The following is a 24,145-nucleotide window of genomic DNA, read 5'->3' on the forward strand; positions in this document are numbered from 1 at the left end:
TGCCAGTAGCAGAAAGGCCATCTGTGGTAGGTAGAATAATAACCCCTTAAAGATGAACACATCCTAATCCCTGGAACCTACGAATATGTTAGGTTACATGGCAAAGGGGAATTAAGGTTGCAGATAGAATTAAGGTTGCTAGTCAGTTGACTTTAAGATAGGGGGATTATTCTGGATGCTCCTGGTGGGCACAATGTAATCACGAGGGTCTTTAAAAGTGGAAGAGGGATGCAGAATGTCAGAGTCAGAGTCATCAGATGTGAGGACTTGACTCGCATTTGTTAGTTGTGAAGACGGAAGAAGGGGCCAGGAGCCAAGGCATGCGCGGCTTCTAGAAGCAGTACTACGCAAGCAAAGAGATTTTCCCTTGGAGCTTCCACAAAGAACCAACCCTGCTGACACCTTGATTTTAGCCTAGGCAGACCCATTTCAGACTTCAGATCTTCAGAACTGTATAATAAATTTGTGTTAAGTCTGAGGTGATTTGTTATGGCAGCACAGGAAATGACTACATCATCCAAATGTAAATAGCTTACTCTGTAGAACAAAACATCTGAAGGGAATTTAAAAGTCTTAAAGAAATATTGATCAATTCATTATTTAATTTATACTAGTGAATTTCAACAACAATTACACTTTGCTTTAAGTGAATTCAATTCTTAAAAGTAATAAATTTGAATTGAAAAAAATAAAAATTAAATTATACCCATTCAATGTACTGTCATTCTTTTAATGATGTTTCAGAACAAAGAAAATGTCACAGAGTTACATGGGATTTTTATCTAGTATAGGGCACCAGAAACATCTATCAACAGAAAATATTTTTACAGCCCCCAAATGGATTATTTACAAATATTTTGCAAAGTGCATTCTTATGAGATTCACGTAGTTTTGTACTTGATATGACAATTTACAGAGATGGAAAATTAACATAGAGCTTTTTTATTAGAAAGACAACAGTACATAATTTAGCCCTTGCTAAAGGTATTCAATCAGAAAGAGGAGATGTTTTTACTCCCAGGTGGTTGTCACATACAATCTCTCTCTCATTCTCTCTCTACTGCTGCACTCGCTTTGTGTTGCTCTAGTATGCTTATCTCCTGGGTTCTCTCTGTGCATGTTTCCCGCTCTGTGTGTGTCTGTGCCATGGCCTCTGGTGTCATGGCTTCTATTCCGCTCTCCACTGGGACTTCGCCATGGCCGTCTTCTTATCTCTCTTGGCTTGTGGCTGCCGTGGCTTCTGCTTCGGCTCCTCCTGCCCCTCTCCTCCCTGCTCCGGCTCCTGCTGCTCCTCTCACTTCTCTCAGGTCCTCTCTTCTCTGCGCTACGGTTACGGCTTCTGCTCTTTCTGTCAGAATCACAGTGGCTCCATTTGCTATTCTCCCCAGAAATCTCTTGTTTTAAAAACGTAGGCTTTTCCTTGTTACTGTGACTGCTAGAAAGTTCTCCATGAAGTTTTCTCTTCTTAGACTTGTCCTTCTCTTCAGAATCACTGTTGTTATTCCCTGCACACTTGTTTTTCTTTCTTTTCTTCTTTTGTATTTTCTTTTCTTTGTTGTCACTCTCACTGCTGCTTTCTGAAGTCTCGCTGGAGGAGGAGGAGGAGGAGGAGGAGGACGAGGAAGGGGAGGAAGAGGAGGAATAGTTTTTATGTTTTTTGTGTTTACTTCTGCTCTTCTGAAGCTTTTTCTTTTTTCTATCTTTTTTCTTTTTCTTTTTCTTCTTCTCAAGCCGATCCAACTTCCTGTTATTGGGAAAAAACAGTAACAGACTATGTAAAAATAGTCTTTTCATCGACAAATATAAACTTTTGAATAGACAATATATTTTCTTAGAAGCTATTAAAAGTGATATTCAAACATAAATACACTCTTTACTAAATGACAAATCATTTTCTTCTTTTTAAATTATTTGAGTCACATATACATTAAGTTTACATAAAAAAACTAAATGCATTAAGCCAATTCTCTCACTATACTTTCCTTAATAGTAATGACTATTTAAAAAAAATTCTTACTGAATCATAATTTTATTTATTTATTTTTCCCCCAAAGCCCAAGTAGATAGTTGTATGTCATAGCTGCACATCCTTCCAGTTGCTGTATGTGGGACGTGGCCTCAGCATGGCCGGAGAAGCGGCACGTTGGTGTGCGCTCGGGATCCGAACCTGGGCCGTCAGCAGCAGAGCACACGCACTTAACCGCCAAGCCACGGGGCCGGCCCTTCTTACTGAATCGGAATTTGAAATTATATAGCACTCTAAATAAATGGTCATTCTGACCTAAAGAAAGATTTGTAACATTAGCTGGACCTACTGCAAACTCAAATATATAGCTATAATCAGATGAAAAATTAATTTTATGTATGTACTATTTTAAAGTATGGAAATATTAATATTATATTATCAAAATTAAAGATCATATTCTCCAGAAATTCTGAATAAGAATACACTTTTCATTTTTTATACTCTTTTTTGGTTATACAAAATAAAATAATCTCACACACTAGTTTTCAACAATTGTTTGGATTTATAAATAATTAGGACAATTCTATTAAGGCATTCCGAATTTCTAAAAAGTACCGCACATTCTCAGAAGAGTAACATGTTTATAAGATATGTTTGAATTACTCTGAAATAAAAATGTCTTCACTGGGTTCAGTCCAGCCAGTCTCAAAACTCCACATACTGAAATATCACGAGCTCCCTCTATTGGACTCAGCAGACATTTCTTGGATTCTTTAATCCAGAGTCTGTTTAATAAGATTCATATTTACTTTGTAAACTTAAGCATCTTCCAGCATTCCTCATAAAATATTATAAAATGTACAAAAAGTAATAACATGGCCCACAATATTTTCTAGGAACCAAACTGTGTGCAAAGATACATACATATCTATTATGAAAAGTAAAACCTACAAATAAATCTATTTCCAAATTAAATGTTCTGAAAAGTGCAATGATTTTGTGGTGTAATGTGTATATAATCTTATACTCATTTTCATGCTACTAAAAGACAAAATTATATTATTATAGTTGAAGAATAAATCAATAAATAAATCTGATGCATGGTTAAGTACCTTCATGAGCTTCTAGGATCAGAGTTGAATATGATACCAAGATGAAACATTAGAAAAAATGTTGAATCCATTAAATATGTACTTTAAAATTACCTGAGAAGTTTCTGTTTTTGTTTGGTTGTTAGTGACTTTAAAAATTCTACTTCTGGATCTTCTTCACCCTCGCTCGCAACATACTCCTGAGTCAACAAAGACATCATTAAATTGCTAGGTTGCAAGACAAGTTAGTTACCACACAGGAAAGAAAATATTTACAAATAAGAAATACTGTATTAGGGACATACAGTAGATGAGTATGACATTTTGGATTGGGCAGTTGGGGGGAATTAAAAAATTTTTTGTAGTCTACCTGCCACGGAGGATCATAAGGCACTAAGAGGTTAACATGACTGCTCTGCCAGTATTAGCAAACTATACCAGGAAGAAGATGATAGAGAAAAACAGATAAAACGTTTACGCATGGCTTCTACTGTCTATCTCTTGAGTTTGAATCTAAATACTTGAGGGTTTAAATATTTTATTTTTAATTTAATGAAATATTAAAACCAAGAAGATCATGAACTTTACAGGAAGGTCAAAACATCCACAATTTTAGCCTTTATAATTTCAACAGTACATTATCAAATATTTTAAATAGTACAAATATATGGTTACATAAATTACACGACCAATCCCTAGCCATGTTTGAAAAGTATAGTGCCTCTTTTCAGAGCAGCAAAAGTTTATGCCAGTGGGAGCCTGGGTTTTAGTCTCATGTCCCCAAATAGCCACATGACTGGAGGGAAATCATTTCACTTCTCTGGGCTCCAGCGTCCTCATTAAATAAAATAAATGGTTTGTATTAGAATATCTACAGCCCTTCAAACTCAACCATTTTCTGGATCTATGTATAGTTTAATAAATTAAATAAGTTTAAAATATTTTCTATAATTTTTAGGGGTTTGCTTTTATGCACTTCTTCCCCTCAGTTCTATTTAGTGTCACTTCAGCGGTAAGTTAGCAGGAAGGAAACAATAACAACCTTATCACCAGTTCAGTCAGATATTTTATCCACATAAACCCAGAGGAGCAGTTTCATTTATTAAAATATAGGTTTAAAAACAATTTCTCATTTAGGTTAAAATAATAAAGAAGCAAAATCAAAATATATTTTAGGCATTTTCTTTGCTCTATCTTGCTTTCCTATGGATATACGCATATTGGAAAACATTAAGCAGCAATTCACAAGCAATCACATTTAGATTTATAGACATTTTCAGCTTACTGATAAAAAGATCATTACCTGTGATGGATCATTTGCGGTCAAGTTTCTCCCCAGCACATTTCGTTTCAGTGCAAACCCACTGTTTCTCATCTCCGCTATTAGCTCCGAGGGGTGCATCGATGGCCCTGTTCACAAAAATCACAGTTTGAATGTATCATTTATATCTTTCTACCTTTTTCGGACTCCACAGTAGGAATGCAGTTGAAGCTTTGTTAAGTAAAATCACAGCTAAATCAACTCAATAATCTTCTGCTGAGCAAATAATCAGATATGATTTTCTAAAACAGCAGTCTGGAGATTCAGAATAGAAAATAATTGCATTTTTCTTTACGTGCTAGGGGATTCTCTTCTTATGTAACTTTGTCATATTGAAAAAAATACATTTAAATGTTATCTGCTTGGCAATTTTTAGGATAAAATCAATGCAAAATGATAAAAAACTGCAATTAAACTTCAGTTATTCTCTCCATAAGAATTCAATTTAAAAGAGATACTTTTAAAGGTATATGAGTAATTTATTATTCTAGTTTCCAATTTAAAATTCCTCACGCTTATTTATCAAATACCAATACCGAATACATTGCTATGTTGTTGCTAATTATCAACAAAACACACACACACACACGCACGCATGTGCTATGGGTAACAATCAAGTACTTTAGTTAATCTTGCACATATATATATATCCAGAGTTTGAAATTTCTAATTATTAGTTTTGGGTTGGTGACAAACAACTTTAGGCTTGGAATAGGTGTGTATGCGTTATATTTTTTACAAGCTGCTGTTGCCACTTTTGCAAAATTCCAAACTGTGAAAGAAGTGAGCTTCTTTTTGGTCATATAACATGTACCAAAGATAAATAATATGGACTAAAGATAGCTATAATTAGAAAACAAATTTTTTTAAACGTCTGCACCCTCCCCTCAAACATTTGTTTTACGTAAGGTAGGAGGACTCTTTCCTCTTTCTTTCATATATTCCAGTTTCATTTTGTTTTCTCTGCAGGTAGCAAATAATGACAACATTTCATGGAAGCTATTTAAAGTTTCTGGCCTCAACCATCTACACTGGCTTAAATGAACTATATTGGGTGATGTATCTGGAATATAAGGAAGAATAAGACAGTTCTTGCCAACAAGGAATTCATAAGGGAGGTGGGGGATAGCGAAACATTCAGAAACTGGTTCCCTAGTTTGTTGATTAAATAGTTCATCTATTTCTTTTTCTTTTCACTGTTTTATTGGTCTTTTACCGCTTATTTGCATGTTTCCTACATGTTACCATGGAAAACAACAGGCAACAAAATTCAAATCTATCACTTGTCAATAGCATCTTTGGTAAAAAGTTTGGTCGGAAAAGTTCAGGGGTACGTTAGTTAATATCTTCTGTTGGACTCTATGGACTTGACAGTTCTATTCATATTACCAAGAACAACTGAAAGGTGGCTCTAGGTATTAGGGAGATAATAGGAAAAAATTGCCTATTATTGGAGTATGGGAAGTTATTAGTAATCTGACACTTTACTGGAAAAGAAAAAGCCTTATTTAGTTGAAAACAAAACAAACAAAAACATCATAAAGCAGTATCTTTATTTCATTGATATTAATTTTATTTTAAAACAATATAGGATTTTTGATGTTTTTTCTTTTATACAAGATACTTAATGCCCACGGATTACTTTAATGACCTTTTAATTATTCAATTTGGTTGATAATATTGAAAATAAACTCTTAAGTAAAAATTGAATTTTAAATTTTAATACTGGTTGCCCCTAAATGGCGTTAAAAATACTAACACAGGGGCCGGCCCCGTGGCTTAGCGGTTAAGTGCTCGCGCTCCACTACTGGCCGCCTAGGTTCGGATCCGAGTGTGCACCGATGCACCGCTCGTCTGGCTATGCTGAGGCGGCGTCCCACATACAGCAACTAGCAGGATGTGCAACTATGACATACAACTATCACCTGGGGCTTTGGGGAGAAAAAAGAGAAAAAAAAAAAAGGAGGAGGATTGGCAATAGATGTTAGCTCAGGGCTGGTCTTCTCAGGAAAAAGAGGAGGATTGGCATGGATGTTAGCTCAGGGCTGATTTTCCTCACACACACACACAAAAATACTAATACAATTAATAGCTTTAAACTAATCATAAAAAGTTCACTTTGGGGGCTTCTCAAATTTCACATGTAGGAACATAATTTTATAAATTAGAAAATTCTTTTCTGAAGGGTCAAAACTACATTTCCTTGTCAACAACTTTTTAGATGTCATATGAATTCAGAAAGCAAACATGCTAAAAATTAGGATAAAAACCACTCCAGTAAAGGGCCAAAGAGCTTGGCCATTATGATGAGAGGTTACTAATTTCATCAAAAGATGGTCCTTTTAATAAGATGTTTTAGAAAACATGCTTTTTTACATTTTCATGACAGTACTTCCAACTACTTCAAGAAAATGATCTCTCTTTCCCCAGCCTGACAGAGATTATACAGATTATGAAACAAATGTTACTCTTTTAGCATTTATATTTCTCTGAAACCTCAACTGAACTCTGTGTGGCACATGTGCTTAGCACACACTTCCACATTGTAAGACTGTCAATACAGCCCTGAGTGAAGTACCTGACGGACAGGCTCAATCAACAGTAATCATTATTGTTACCAGTAGCTACAAAACTTTTATGATTATTTTGATATATTCTTCATAATTAAAAAAATGCTCTTGGTAGTAACATTTTTCAAAATCTAGTCTTCTTCACGTATTTTTGTACGTTTAAACCTTCTCCTTCTATCATCAAAAGTTCTGGGTTTAGAAGATATGACAAGTCAGGTTTAATTAAGATATATTTAGCAAGGTATCTTTACATTTTCATGTGTTTTTTGTTTGTTTTTGGTGAGGAAGTTTGTCCTGAGCTAACATCTGTTGCCAATCTTCCTCTTTTTGCTTGAGGAAGATTGGCTATGGGCCAATATCCATGCCAATCTTCCTCTATTTTGTATATGGGACACCGCCACAGCATGGCTTGATGAGCGGTGTGTAGGTCCATGCCTGGGATCTAAACCTGAGAACCCCGGGCTGCTGAAGCAGAGCACGTGAACTTAACCACTATGCCACCAGGCTGTCCCCCAATATATTTTCATGTTATTGTGACAGTGCCTATGTAGAGTTAAACTGACAGAACAGCTCTCTGAGAACTCAAAATTTAGTTGATATAATAGATTATATAGACAAGTTGAAAAAACAGATATTATAAATATGTTCAAATGCAAAATGACTATTTTTATGTATGGTGACAATTTAAATTTGCAGCTGGAGTTGGGGTTCAGGAACGCTTGGTGTGCTCTTCCACTTGCTATGGCAGAATAATTCTAAAGAACCAGAAAAAGGGCATTTGTTTTAAAAACTAGATTTATGAGGGCTCCTTTCTAGATCATTTTAGCCAGGCTGGCTTACGCCTCCATAGCATGAAAAACAACGTTCCAACTTAGGAAAGCAGGTCCAGTGAAGAAACAGTTTTCAACATTCACTAATTTTGCAAACTCTCTTTGCTGTGATATGGATAAGCATCAAAATACTGATTGTAACTATGGTATTCAGTTCTACGTCCTGATTATACCCAGACTATTTTCTCTTAGAAAAATACCATGAAGTCAGTCTCTCAGGGAAAAAAAATTTCCCAGAAGGTGAATTACGTTATTCAAGATTATGTTTGTCAAGGTTTTAATCTATTCATTAAGAGCATTCATTTTTACCGAACTAAGCAAAAGCAAGGGAAGGTAAAAAACGTTCCGTAGTAAAATACGTATTTTATCAGAGAATAATATGAGAGGTCAAAAGTTCTGGCTAAGAGAAAGGCCATGTCACTGACTTCACCATCAGAGGACAGCAGTCCCAGGTGAATCCCAGAAATGGCACAGGAGGAGGACCAACGCTGAGGCAAAGATGCTTATGTTTCACTTCCAGCACTAGCTCCATCGGCTCTTCCCAAGGACAGGTGTATCTTCCATTCAAAGTTCATCACTCTTTTCAAACAAAGCATCACTTTCTACAATGTTACGGTATTCAGTGGGAGAAGGGAGGGCAGTGAGTTGTAGGTTAGATAAGGCTGTATAAGAAATGCCTTTCCCTCCTTCCCCCAAATTTAACACCCTAATTTATAGAATGCTACTATTAGCTGAAATTAAATTGCTATTCCTAAAGTGAGTAGTTTTGCTTGCTATTACAGTGGTGATCAATTTTTTTCCTTTGTGTGTATATTTTAATTTAACTTTATACTATGAAAAACTTCACCCAGAGAGAATAATGTAATAAACCCTATGTACTCATCACACGGCTTCAACAATTATCAATATTTTGTCATTCTTGTTTTACCTATTACCTCCAACTCCCTTTGTTTTTGTTTGGATAGAGTATTTTAAATAAAACCTCAGATATCACTTTGGTATATAAATCACCAACAAATCAAGACTTTCTTAAAAATAAAACTATAACACCTCTATTACACTTATCAATACAGATAGTGTTAAAATATCATCTAATATCCAGTCAACATTAAGATTTCCCCAATTGTCTCAAAAGTATCTTTTTACAGTTGGTTTGTTCAGATAAGGATCCAAATAAGGTCCCAACACTGCAGTTGGTTCATGTATCTCTTAAGTCTTCTCTCTCTTTTTTTAAACTGAGGTATAACTGATATATATCTTAAGTCTCTTTTAATCTAAAAAAATTTAGCAACCTCCCCCCACTGCCTTATTGCTGTTCATTTGTTTAAGAAACTGCGTCATTTGTCCTTTAGAATTTCCCACATTCTGGATAGTGATGTCATTTAATATGTTCTTCTAGCCCTTGTATTTCCTGTAAACTGGTAGCTAGATCTAGTGGCTTACTATTAAATTATTTTGGAATTTTGTACCACATACTTTGGGGGAATATATGGAAAGTCTTCTCAAGTTTGGAGACAGGAAAATGACACCTGAAAACACACACATTTCTGGCTAATGAACTAGACTAAGGAAAAAAGGCTGAGACTTCAACCTTGCTTTCACCATGTATTTATTGTAGTCATGTTCTGGCTTTCACCATGTATTTATCGTAGTCATGACAACATTAAAAATGTGTGTTTTAAAATAAAGCCCCAAACATTATCACAAAAAAATATATTATGACTCTTATTTCCATGAAAGTACAACATTCTTTCTTTCTTTCCTAAAGTTAAACTGACTGTACCTAGTGAATAAGGAACTTCCTGTCACTAAATATAAAAAGGACACTTAGAGACACTAGTTAGAGTACATGATTGAGAGGGAGATCTGTGTCTAGTGGGAATTATCAAGAATTATCTTACACTTATATTTGATTCCTAATATTACCTAACCTTTTTGCTTTTAAGAAAGCTTATAGAAAGTTATCTTAAAAAAAGACTAAAAAAGGGGGCACAGTAGGAACATGCAGCACAAGTCCCAGGATAAAAGTGAACAAAGCTATTAATAAAGTGTGTAGGTGATTTTTATTTATATAGATGAGAATGTTTTATGTATGATTTTCTAAAGGTTATGCAAGAACCAATTGTGCTGAATTGTAATAAAACTGCTCCATACCAGGAATTTTCCTGACACACTGCCAGTTCATCTTAGTGGAGGCTGGAAACAATACGAGTTTCTTATCGCCCTTATCCCAAGTTCACACTGAAGACAGCTAATTTGATTTCTATTAAAATATACAATGCAAAGGAAAAATTAAACATTTCATTTTAGTCTATGTGTCTGGAAAATACACAAAGGCAAGGAAAGATGAAACTACCCTTATGGTATGCTAGTAAAAAACACTGTTATTGAAAATAACCTTGCCTTACAGAATCAGTACAATTAAAGATATATCACTTATATTTGATTATGTCTTTAAACTTTCATTTTCAACTTAATTTATACGTAAATATTTTGGTGATGATACATCCAGCAATAATAAAGTAAATTCATAGTCCTACAGGACTAAGAAAAATCATTTGTGTTGTGATGAACACAAAGTATTAGATGTTAGCACTATGTTTTAATGTTATGAGAATGTGAACGCTCTTGAAAAGTTATGCATCCATGAACTTCAAAGACATGTTGGGTCAAAGAAGTTAGACACAAAAGAATACATACTGTATGATTCCATTTATATGAAGTTCATGCACAGGGAAAACTAATATATGGAATTAAAAATTAGAATAGTGGTTTTGGGTGGAGGAGGCCAACTGGAAAGGGACAGAAGGGTATTTTCTAGAGTGACAGCAAGGCTCTATGCTCTCTGTCTTGTCAGAGACATTGGTTACATGGGTGCATACATTTGTCAAACTCAAACTCTATACTTAAGATCAGTGCATTTCACTTAAAAAAAAGTTACACATGGTATTTTAAATCAGTCAACAATAATTACTGAATGACTATGTTACTGTAGACTCTCTCTACATTTATATATTATCTCTCTAACTATAGAGAGAGCTCTGCATAAGGAATTTCAACTTATTTGTCCCTAGTATATAACATATACAGTGATTTTAAAAATCAGTATGTATTATTGAGAGCTTATTATTCTATCTTACTAGGTACTCGAGAGATAAAGAATAGAGAACTTGGTTTTTGCCTTCAAGCTTATAATCTTTTTGGGAAAATTAGTTCATATGAAAGAATAGGAAAAATATAAATTGCAAATTTGTGTTATAAGATATATTCAGAGAAGAAGATAATAAACAGTGATGTTTAGAATAGTTAGCAAAGCCTTTCCATTCAGTCACTCACTAAACTATTATTTATTAAGCATGCACATCGTGCAAGGCATTGGGGATACAAAGACAAATAAGATACAGTCCCTATTTCAGAAAAGCTGTACTTTCCAGGAAAGAACTAGAAATTGAGTTTGATTTTCTAATTTTCATATGATTTAGGAAAAGGTAAAGGGTAGGGCATTCTAAGTGAGTGGAACTTGATGAAGGTTCATGTTAACTTCATTAAGTTCGATTTGGGTAGAAGAATTAATATTTACTAGGTGGACTAAATTTCATTCATTCTCCTTTTCCCAGGTAATCACTGGCTAATTTCCTTTACTTGAAGCTGGCAGACCTTGAGTAGATGGAATGACGTTAATAGGAAGAGTCATGTAAAAGAGTTATGACTGCGGTCTGAGAATCTTAATACCCCTTTGAGATTATGGGAGGTGTAGCCTCCACTAGCCCCACACATGCCTTTAACACAGGGGAGAGTCATCTACTGACAGAAGATTGGAATTAGTTTGTTAATGTCAATGGAATTTCAAGGCATAGCCACTCTAACAACAAATTTAATTACTGAATTATAACAGTGCTTATAAATAGTTTGAAATGACTTAACCATTGGTAATCACTTAAAACAAAACAGCCAAAATTTAAAGTACTCATCAAGAGCATCATTTTGACCTTTGAACCACTATGACTTGACAAGTTTTACTGAATAATCTCTTTAATAGGTCAATATTTCGTTTCAGCTAATTAGCTTCCTCATGCATAAAAAAAAAAATTGGTTCCTGAGTGATCAACTATGGATCATGCTGAGGAGAATGTATTATAAAGGAGAGAAATAGTGCCTAACTTCACTTCTTTATTTTGAGGTCAATCCTTTATTTATTAGTTTTAACATCTGCCTATTTTAGGAGTTTAGCTTTAATGAGAATCTGGTAACACAAATACTTTTTCTGTAGTAGAATTATGTTGGAGGATTAAAAAAAATTCTGCCATCAGCCATAGGGCTATCTTAGTAGCTATGCTGGAAGGATTCAACTTCTTCAAGGAGTTGCATAAGGAAACTCCATAACAGACTAAAGGAGATTTGCCAGAAGAGCAACTGTCTTTATCATCTATCTTTTTACAGAAAGTCTCTCCAGCATGCTCCTAGGTGTCTTTCTAGCAAAGCTTATGATCAGACAATTATTTTGTTAAACTTCCCAAACATGTTCTCAAGTGACAAAAATGCCTTCAACATGAAAGGCTGATGAAAAGACAGGAGCAGCATGTGGGAGCTCTGTTGCAGAAAACTTCTATCAGTGCTACGGCTTAGTGTAACAGTCTTCAAGAAAAATTAAATCAAGAGTTAGGAAAAATCAGGCAAGGAAAAGAGCACTAATATGCAAACAAATCTGTGCAACAAGTGTAAAATAATACTTTCCTCAATTTAAATCATTTATCCATTTTAATATTGTTGAAACACACTAAAAGCTATGGCGTAAATAAGACTGGATAGAGACACTTGCAACATTAAGCATCTATCACCATTTTAGCCATTTATGCTGTGGCGGGATCTCTGACTTAGGCATTACAAAGAAAAAGAAGTTTTGTATATGTCAAGAATATCCAGTGACACTGTTTTGAATTGTAAATTTACTTTTAATAAAAACGTGAAATTTGCCATATTATCATATTGAGTCAGTTCCAAATATTTTAAAAATTATAGTTAAATTTAAAAAATGGCAAAGTAACTTTAAATATATAGCAACTTAAGTCTAAAAAACCAAAAGTCAAATAATTAGTACAATATGAAACTGATGTTAACAAATTTGGACTCAACGTTTATTCACTTTTATGTTGCTTTTACAACTTTTGGGTTTTGGTCCAATATATAAAGAGCTTAAAAGTCCTCCCATCTTTACAATAAGAAAAAAGCTGAAAAAAACAAAAATCAACAAATCTTCTTAGATCTATTAGAGAACTGAGGTCACAGGGCAAATCACTGCCCCCAAAATGGGAAAGACAGGTGATACAGAGAATCACAGTTTACCAGGACCAGAAAACACTGCCGGAGCCAGCAACCGGCAAGAATACTGAAAGGATAATTGACTATTTTTGGAGACTGAGCAAGGACTAACTTGAGAGATAAAACTCCTGGGGGCCAAACCTTAATGGGGCCCCCACATTTTTGTGAGTTCTACTTCCAAGAACCCCACGAGGTTCTCACTGTGAACATCAAAGAACAATCCCCTTATACTTCCCTTCCAACAGTGGGAAGGGAACAAGTAACCATTTTGAAACATGCCCAGGGCATTCTGTTGTCCTGAACAAACGCTTCCCCTCAAGGGAAACTATTTTACCAGAGCCTAACCTACATGGGGAAAAAAAATGCTCATGAGTACTTGTGAAGGTTACAGGCCAGGGGCAAGGCTCACTAAAAGAGTGAGACCTAGTCATAGGATTATAGACTGTCTCCTCTTCCCCCATAACTTACCATCACATTAATAAGGTTCCTGTATAATAACAGGGGATTACAACTGAAGCAAGGCTTAGACTCTGTTAAAGGAGGAGTCTCTAGGGAAACCCAAAGATAACAGGGGAGACAAAAACAAGGGCACAAGAGGAATTTTAGCCTCTGACATCTATAGCTACAGCAAACAGCAAACACAGTCTAACTCCTAGTCAGATAAACATAAAACCTCACACTAAAGGCCCATTTACCTCAGTTCCATCTACCTATCATGTCTGGCTTTCAACAAAAAATTATAAGTATGCTAAAGGCAAAACCACAGTCTGGAGAGACAAAGTAAGCATCAGAATCAGACTAAGCTATGACAGAGATTCCAGAATTATCAGACTGACAATTTAAAATAACAGATTAATATGCTGAGGGCTCTAATAGAAAAAGTGAACAACATACAAGAACAGATGGGTAATGTAAGCAGAGAGAGAGAAATTCTAAGAAAGAATCTAAAGGAAATGCTAGAAATAAAAAACACTATTAGAAACAAAGAATGCCTTTGATGAGCTCATCAGTAGAGTGGACATAGCTGAGGAAAGAATCAGTGAGCTTTAATATATGTCAATAGAAACTTTCCAGATTGAAAAGCAAAGGGAAAGAAAATGAAACAATTAAAAAAAAAGAAACCAGAATATCCAAGAACTGTGGGACAATTACAAAAGGTGTAACGTATGTACAACAGGAACACCAGAAGGAGAAGAGAGAAAAGAACAGAAGAAATATTTGAAATAATAATGGCTGAGATTTCCCAAAACTAATGACAGACACCAAACCACAGATCCAAGAAACTCAGAGAACACCAAGCAGGATAAGTAGCAAAAAATCTACAACTAAGTACATCATATTCAAACTGCAGAAAATCAAAGACTAAGAGAAAATCTTGGAAGATGCCAGAGGGAAAAAATAAAACCTTATCTAGAGAGGAACAAGGATAAGAATTACATCAGATTTCCCTTAAGAAAACACACAAGCAAGAGGAGAGTGGAGTGAAATAGTTAAAGTGTTGAAAGAAAAAACCTCACCAACATAGAATTCTGTATCCAGTGAAATTATCCTTCACAAGCGAAGGAGAAATAAAAACTTTGACAGACAAACAAAAATTGAGGAATTTGTCACCAGTGGACTTGCCTTGCCAGAAATATTAAAAGAAATTCTTCAGAGAGAAGGAAAAATGACATAGATCAGAAACTCAGATCTAATAAAAAGAAAGCAAGAGCACTTGAGAGGAAATAAACGAAAGTAAGATAAAATATTTTATTTTTCTTATGCTTAACTGATCTAACATAACATCTTGTTCAAACGATAATAGCAACAATATATTGGATGATTATAGCTTATGGACAAATGAAATGTATGACAGCAATGTTATAAGGAATGGGAGGAAGGAATTGCGTTATATAACAGGAATTGGTTTACTCTGTTATAAGGTAATGGCACTACTAGTGAAGTGGTATAGTGTTATTTGAAAGTGGACTTAGACTAGTTGTAAATATATATTGCAAATTCTAGGGCAACCACTAAAATTTTTTTTAAAAATAAGTATAATTGATACGCTAAGAGAGGAGAGAAAATGAAATCATATAAAATGCTCAATTAAAACCAGAGAAAGTAGAAAAAGAGTAGAATACAAAAAAAGAAACAAAGAACGAGGGCAACAAATAGAAAAAATTATAAATATGGTAGATCTTAATCCAATTGTATCAACAAAAGATTAAAAAAAACAAGACCCAACTATATGTTGTTTACAAGAGACCCACTTTAAATATAAAAACACAGACAGATTAAAAGTAAAGGGATGGAGAAAATATACCATGCTAACACTAATCAAATAAAGCTGGAGTATCTATATTAATTTCAGACAAAGCAGATTTCAGACCAAGAATATTTATTAAGGATCAAGACAGACAATTACATAATGAAAAAGGGGTGCATTCTCCAAGAAGACACAACAATCTCAAATGTGTATGCACCTACAACAGAGCATCAAAATATGTAAGGCAAAAACTGATAGAAATGTTTTTAGAAATAGACAATCCCTCTATTACAGTTGGAGACTTCAATGCCCCTCTATCAGAAATGGACAGATCTGGCAGGCAGAAAATTAGCAGGATACAGTTGAACTGAACTATCCATCAACTGGATCTAGTTGACATTTATAGACTACTTCATCCAACAACAGCAGAATACACATTCTTCTCAAGCTCATATGGAACATGCACCAAGACAGAACACATTCTGGGCCATATAACACACTTTAACAAATGTAAAAGAATAGAAATCATAAAAAAAAATGCTCTCAGACCAAAATGGAATTAAACTAGAGATCAACAACAGAAAGATAGCCAGAAGAATCCTGAAATACTTGGAGATTAAACAACACACTTCTAAATAACACATAGGTCAAAGAAGAAATCTCAAGAGAAATTTTAAAATATGTTGAAGTAAATGAAAATGCAAATACAACTGCTGTGTAATAAAAAACCTGGCTGGCCTTCGTTCCCCGTTGCTGGGAGGGAGCCTATAAATCCTTGAAATTTCCTGAGTGATAGGAGTGTCTTGGTTATTCATGGTGGGACCTGACAGTTTATGTTAATGAGATGACTCACAGTGAACCCCTAGACAGGTTATGCTAAGGAGATGACTCAGGATTGGGCTGGCCACACCAGAAATATCAACCATGTGATTAGAGGGTTGGGGCTTTGAGCCACATATCAGCCTGACCTCTGGGGAAGGGAGAGGGACCAGAGATTGAGTTCAACCACATGGCCAATGATTCAACGAATCATGCCTATGTAATTAAAACCCCAATAAAAACTCTGGACAGACTCAGTGAGCTTCCCTGGTTAACAATATTCTGTGTATATTGTTGCAGACTGATGTGCAAGAAGGGTGATAACATCCAGACTCAATGGGGAGAGGATACTGGAAGCTACACGTTTGGGGTGGGGGGAAGAAAGGCAATTTTAATTGTGTTCAAGTGTCAAATTTAAAGGCAAAGAAAGTGATATTAAAACCACTTTCTTTATTACATATTGTATGATTCCATTTATATTAAATGTCCAGTATAGTCATTCTAAAAAAAAATAGAAGGTAGATTAGTGGTTGCCTAGGGCTGGAGAAGATTGGTGGCTGGAGGGTGAGGGCTGAAGGGTGTGGGGTTTCCTTTTGGGGTAATGAAAATGTTCTCAAATTGACTGTGGTGATGGATGTACAACTCTGTGAATATAAAAATTCAAAGCCACCGAACTGTACACTTTAAATGGGTGAACTCTATGGTATGTAAATTATAACTCAATAAAGCTGTTAAAAGACATTTGCTCAAGAAAATGAAAAGACAAGCCACAGACTGGGAGAAAATCTTAGCAGAAGACCCATCTGATAAAGGACTGCTATCCAAAATATACAAAGAACTCTTAAAACTCAACAGTAAGAAAACAAACAATCCAATTTAAAAAATGCACCAAAGGCCTCAACAGACACCTTACCAGGAAGACATACAGATGACAAGTGAGTACAGTCATCCCTCCGTATCCAGAGGATGGGTTCCAGGACCCCCCAGCAGATACCAAAATCCAAGGATGCTCAAGTCTCTTATATAAAATGGTGTAATATTTGCATATAACCTACATACATCTTCCCATATACTTTCAATCATCTCTAGATTACTTATAATACCTAATACAATGTAAGTGCTACGTAAATAGTTATCATACAGTATTGTTTAGGGAATAATGACAAAAAAAAAGTCTATACATGTTCAGTACAGATGCAACCACTGTAGGCCTTCTGATCTGTGGTTGGTTGAATCCGTGGAGGCAGAAGTTGTGGATACAGAGGGCCAACTGTATATGAAAAGATGCACTGCATCATATGTCATCAAGGAAACGCAAAATAAAACAACAATGAGATACCACTACAAACCTATTAGAATGGCCAAAAGTCCTAACACTGATAATGCCAAACGCTGGCGAGGATGTAGAGCAAAAGGAACGCTCACTCATTGCTGGTGGGAATGCAAAATGATACAGCTACTTTGGAACAGAGTTCGGCAGTTTCTTATAAAACAACATACTTTTACCACTCGATCCAGCAATCATGCTCCTTGGTATTTACCCAAAGGAGCTGAAAACTTTATGACCACACAAAAACCTGCACATGGATGTTTACAGCAGCTTTATTCATAATTGCCAAAACTTGAGAGCAACCAAGATGTCCTCCAGTAAGTGAATGGATCAATAAACTGTGGTACATCCAGACAACGGATTATTATTTAATATTAGAAAGAAATGGGCTATCAAGCCATGAAAAGACATGGAGGAACCTTAAATGCACATTAAGTGAAAGAAGCCAATCTGAAAAGGCTACATACTGTAAGATTCCAACTATATGATCTTTAGGAAAAGGCAAAACTATGGAGACAGTAAAAAGATCAGTGGCTGTCGAGGGTTAGAGGGGAAGGAGGGATGAATAGGCAGAGCACAGAGGATTTTTATGGAAGTAAAACTACTCTGTATGATACTATAATGGAGGATACATGTCATTATACATTTGTCCAAACCCACAAAATGTACAACACCAAGAGTGAGCCCTAAGGTAAACTATGAACTTTGGGTGATAATGATGTCAGTGTAGGCTCATCAATTGTAACAAATGTATCACTCTTGTAGAGGATGTTGATAATAGGGGACGCTATGCATTCGTGGGGGCAGGGGGGTATATGAGCAATCTCTGTACTTTCCTTTCAATTTTGCTGTGAACTTAAAATGGCTCTAAAAAATAAAGTCTATTAAGAAAAAACACAAACAAGATTAAAACAAAACAAACAAAAAGATTAAGTAGGAGACATACAGATATATAAAACTATTAAATGTATTAAAAAAGCCAAAAAAACCAAAAACAAAACAAAAAACCACACTTGCTTTGTTGAAAATCTCCAACTGTGGATTAAAAAAATGATGTTTAATTTCAATATACATTAAAAACATGAGTAAGTGACATGGTAAGAATCAATGATAAGAATAAGGGCTGTAGAGAATAAATAAAAGGCAGGTGGGCTGGCCATTTAATTACAGTTGTGTTGCATAACATTTTGGTCAACGATGGACCACATATACAACAGCAGTCCCATAAGATTAGTACCATATAGCCTAGGTGTGTAGTAGGCTATACCATGTAGGTTTGTGTAAGTACACTCTATGATGTTCACACAATGAGGAAATCGCCTAACGATGCATTTCTCAGAATGCGTCCCTGTTGTTAAGGGACAAATCATTGTATACTGTAACATAAAAATATTTTATAAAAATTCAATCATCATTGAAACCTGTAAGTTTTACATATAATTTTGATGTATCTAGAGTGGATGAAAACTTATAAAGTTAAGATGATCTTATCAGTAGAAAAGATATTCTGAACCAGCTTAGACCAAAGAAGCATTTTGATTGCCTAATTTAACTTTGTAAAGGAGAAGTAAATCTTATAGCTGGTCTCTGTAAACCTCACAGCTTGAAAATTCTAACAGCACCTTGCAGTTTCCAGTGATCAAAGTAAGTTACTTTATATACTAAACTAAGAATTTCATAATAGAAATAATGCAACACCAGGGGGTGCGGTTATCATGAAATAATTACACTCCTGGGAGATTACAGGCACAAGGCTGTACCCCAGGGGTGTGATTATCCCACGATAACCACATCTACTGAAATTGCCTTATTGCAAAAATAATCTCTATTCACTGGTGAGACATTATTCAATAGGTGATTTTTTTAAATGAAAAGATTTTTTCAGCTTGAATCAGCAAGTGGATTAGGAAATTGGCCAGTTTATTTTTCATTGCATTCAAATTCAGAATACAACATCGTTATTATTTGCTTTCCTATTTGACATAGTAGAGTTTTGATTTTGTTTTTCAGAAATCTTTAAGAGTCTCTATTAGTGTTAGTTAAGTGGTACTGCTAGATTCAGATCAAACTTTAAAGGTATTAAATGAGCAATATGATTTTAAATAATTTATTTTTATGTACAATTTTAAATTCTTCTAAAATAATGTTCATTTAACAAATTATAAATGTCATTTACCTTCACCATTGCAAATACAGATAAGCAAAAAAGATGAAACTAAAAATCTCAGGTAATCTCACACCCAGATATAACCATTGTTAATATTTTGGTCTATCTCCTTCCAGGCATTTTTCTAAAACTATCTGTCTATATGTCTACCTAAAGATATAAAGAGAAACATGAATGGAATCCATGTAACTACTTTGTTTTATAATCTGTTTTTTTTTATTTGACCAAATGTCATAAACAACATCCATATCATTAAGAAATCGTCTTATTTTTTTGTGTGTGTGAGGAAAATCAGCCCTGAGCTAACATCCATGCCAATCCTCCTCTTTTTGCTGAGGAAGACTGGCCCTGAGCTAACATCTGTGCCTATCTTCCTCCACTTTATGTGGGACACCGCCACAGGACGGCTTGACAAGTGGTGCATCGGTGTGCACCCAGGATCCAAACCCGGGCCACCAGCAGTGGAGCGCGCGCACTTAACCGCTACGCCATGGGGCCAGCCCCAAGAAATTGTCTTATCATTTTTAATGGCTGCATAGTATAGTATTCCATTGTAATAATATCCCATAATTATTCACTTAATATCTTTTTTTTTTTTTTTTTTGTGAGGAGATCAGCCCTGTGCTAACATCCGCCAATCCTCCTCTTTTTTTTTTTTGCTGAGGAAGACGGCCCTGGGCTAACATCTGTGCCCATCTTCCTCCACTTTATATGGGACGCCGCCACAGCATGGCTTGCCAAGCAGTGCGTCGGTGCGCGCCCGGGATCCGAACCAGCGAACCCCGGGCCGCCGCAGCGGAGCGCGCGCACTTAACCGCTTGCGCCACCGGGCCGGCCCCTCACTTAATATCTTTTAATTAGAAATTTAGGTTCTCTCTCTCTTTGTTATACACAATCCTTTGCAACAAAATATTTGGACATACTCATGATTATTCCCTTAGGAAAAATTCATGACTGCATAATATTAGTAAAACATAATTGAAACAAACAAATAAAAAAAGGTACTGTTCCCCAAATCTTCACTTGTTCTTAAATACAGCTGTAGCTGATGGTTCTCAGCCTTGGCAGTACATCAGAAACAGATCAGTAACTTTCATCATCTTATGTGGTATCACAGATGGTGAAAGTTATTGATTTATTTTTATCATAGAGTTCAGTGCTTTGAAATATTCTTAGATAAGTAAGCTATAGGATTTAAGAAATTAAAGATACCCTGTGTATTTACTAGTATTTGCTCTTACACTGACACTTTATCAGTCTGAAAGGAAAAATCGGAAATGGAAATTCCCTAATGCCTTTTTCTGTAAAGACTGAGGCAAAGAACTAATTCAGTCTGCCAGTTATTTCTCATTACAAACACACCCTTTACAACACACCAGTAAGTCTTCGCTTTCTTTAGCTGTTCCAATTATCCTGAAAATAAATTTAATATGAGAGCACAAAGGAAAACATTAGCCTTCTGAAGACTATCATGGGATATTCAACGTTTGAAAAGCCTAAATCTTGTTTTCCAATTTTAATCACACATTTTAATATAAAAGTAAAAGAAAATCACCTGTAACTTCACCAAATTAACATATTAACTATTTTCATTCTTCCGCGTTTCCTTCCAGTCCTAATCTATATACATGTAGTTTTATATTATTAGAATCATAATATAGACTCAACTGGTATTTTTTTTTTTTATTGATGTTTTAATGGTTTCTAACATTGTGAAATTTTGGGTTGTACATTTTTGTTTGTCCATCACCACATATATGACTCCCTTCACCCCTTGTGCCCACCCCCCACCTCCACTCTCCTGGTAACCACAGTCCAGTTTTCTGTCCATGTGTTGGCTTATATTCCACATATGAGTGAGATCATACAGTGTTTGTCTTTCTCTTTCTGCCTTATTTCACTTAACATAATACGCTCCAGGCCCGTCCATGTTGTTGCAAATGGGACGATTTTGTCTTTTTTTATGGCTGAGTAGTATTCCATTGTATATATATACACCACATTTTCTTAATCCAATCGTCAGTTGAGGGACACTTAGGTTGCTTCCACTTCTTGGCTATGGTGAATAATGCTGCAATGAACATAGGGGTGCATAAGCCTCTTTGGATTGTTGATTTCAGGTGTGTTGGATAGATTCCCAGTAGTGGGATGGCTGGATCATAGGGCATCTCTATTTTTAATTCTTTGAGGAATCTCCATACCGTTTTCCATAGAGGCTGCACCAATTTGCATTCCCACCAGCTGTGTATGAGGGTTCCTGTTTCTCCACATCCTCTCCAACATTTGTTGTTTTTTGTCTTGGTGATTATAGCCATTCTAATAGGCGTGAGGTGGTATCTTAGTGTTGTTTTGATTTGCATTTCCCTGATGATTAGTGATGTTGAGCATCTTTTCATGTGCCTATTGGCCATCTGTATATGTTCCTTGGAGAAGTGTCTGTTCATTCCCTCTGCCCATTTTTTGATCGGGTTGTTTGTTTTTTTGTTGTTCAATTGTGTGAGTTCTTTATATATTATGGAGATCAACCCCTTGTCAGATGTATGTTTTGCAAATATTCTCTCCCAGCTGGTTGGTTGTTTGTTCATCTTGATTCTGGTTTCATTTGTCTTATAAAAGTTCTTTAATCTGATAAAGTCCCACTTGTTTATTTTTTCTTTAGTTTCCCTAGTCTGGGTAGGCATGTCATCCGAAAAGATTCCTTTAAAACCAATGTCAAATAGTGTGTTGCCTATATTTTCTTCTATGAGTTTTATAGTTTCAGGTCTCACCTTCAGGTCTTTGATCCATTTTGAGTAAATTTTTGTGAATGGCGATAGCACATGGTCCACTTTCATTCTTTTGCATGTGGCTGTCCAGTTTTCCCAACACCATTTATTGAAGAGACTTTCCTTTCTCCATTGCAAGTTCTTAGCACCTTTGTCGAAAATTAGCTGTCCGCATATGTGTGGTTTTATTTCTGGGCTTTCAATTCTGTTCCATTGATCTGTGTGTCTGTTTTTGTACCAGTACCATGCTGTTTTGATTACTATTGCTTTGTAGTATGTTTTGAAGTCAGGAATTGTGATGCCTCCTGCTTTGTTCTTTTTCTTTAGGATTTCTTTAGTTATTCGGGGTCTTTTGTTGCCCCATATAAATTTTAGTATTCTTTTTTCTATTTCTGTGAAGAATGTCATTGGGATTCTGATTGGGATTGCATTGAATCTGTAGATTGCTTTAGGTAATATAGACATTTTAACTATGTTTATTCTTCCAATCCACGTGCATGGGATGTCTTTCCATTTCTTTATGTCATCGTGGATTTCCCTCAATAATGTCTTGTAGTTCTCATTGTATAGGTCCTTCACCTCCTTGGTAAGATTTATTCCTAGGTATTTTATTCTTTTTGATGCAATTGTAAATGGTATTATCTTTTTGAGCTCTCTTTCTGTTAGTTCATTATTAGCATATAGAAATGCAACTGATTTTTGTAGATTGATTTTGTACCTTGCAACTTTGCTGTAGTTGTTGATTGTTTCTAATAGTTTTCCAACAGATTCTTTAGGGTTTTCTATATATACAATCATGTCATCTGCAAATAGTGAGAGTTTCACTTCTTCGTTACCTATTTGGATTCCTTTTATTCCTTTTTCTTGCCTAATTGCTCTGGCCAAAACCTCCAGTACTATGTTGAACAGGAGTGGTGAGAGTGGGCAGCCCTGCCTGGTTCCTGTTCTCAGAGGAATGGCTTTCAGTCTTTCTCCGTTGAGTATGATGTTAGCTGTGGGTTTGTCATATATGGCCTTTATTATGTTGAGGTACTTTCCTTCTATTCCCATTTTATTGAGAGTTTTTATCATAAATGGATGTTGTATCTTGTCAAATGCCTTCTCTGCGTCTATTGAGATGATCATGTGGTTTTTATTCTTTGTTTTGTTGATGTGATGTATCACGTTGATTGATTTGCGGATGTTGAACCATCCCTGCGTCTCTGGTATAAATCCCACTTGATCATGGTGTATGATCTTTTTAATATATTGTTGTATTCGGTTTGCCAATATTTTGTTGAGGATTTTTGCATCAATGTTCATCAGCGATATTGGCCTGTCATTTTCTTTCTTTGTATTGTCTTTGTCTGGTTTTGGTATCAGGGTGATGTTGGCCTCATAGAATGATTCAGGAAGTGTTCCATCTTCCTCTATTTTTTGGAATAGTTTGAGGAGGATGGGTATTAAATCTTCTTTGAATGTTTGGTAAAATTCACTGGAGAAGCCATCTGGTCCTGGACTTTTATTTTTTGGGAGGTTTTTGATTACTATTTCAATCTCTTTACTTGTTATTGGTCTATTCAGATTCTCCATTTCTTCTTGGTTCAATTTTGGGAGGTTGTATAAGTCTAAGAATTTATCCATTTCTTCTAGATTGTCCAATTTGTTGGCATATAATTTCTCATAGTATTCTCTTATAATCCTCTGTATTTCCATGGTATCCATTGTAATTTCTCCTCT

General features: G+C 35.4%; 1 protein-coding gene across 1 annotated transcript in view; it reads right to left on the bottom strand.

The window, feature by feature from the left end:
• Positions 1-716: 716 nt before the first annotated feature.
• The window catches only part of CIR1 (corepressor interacting with RBPJ, CIR1), a 44,009-nt gene continuing 20,580 nt past the window's right edge, over positions 717-24,145 (bottom strand). The window contains exons 8-10 of the mRNA XM_058549280.1: positions 4,361-4,467; positions 3,172-3,257; positions 717-1,744 (exon numbers count right to left, since the gene is read on the bottom strand). Of these exons, the coding sequence (XP_058405263.1) occupies positions 1,012-1,744; positions 3,172-3,257; positions 4,361-4,467 (926 nt within the window). The 3' untranslated portion in view covers positions 717-1,011. The remainder of the gene's footprint in view (positions 1,745-3,171; positions 3,258-4,360; positions 4,468-24,145) is intronic.

The sequence above is a fragment of the Diceros bicornis genome, chromosome 10 (genome assembly GCF_020826845.1).
Source record: "Diceros bicornis minor isolate mBicDic1 chromosome 10, mDicBic1.mat.cur, whole genome shotgun sequence".
In the NCBI taxonomy this organism is placed as follows: domain Eukaryota; kingdom Metazoa; phylum Chordata; class Mammalia; order Perissodactyla; family Rhinocerotidae; genus Diceros; species Diceros bicornis.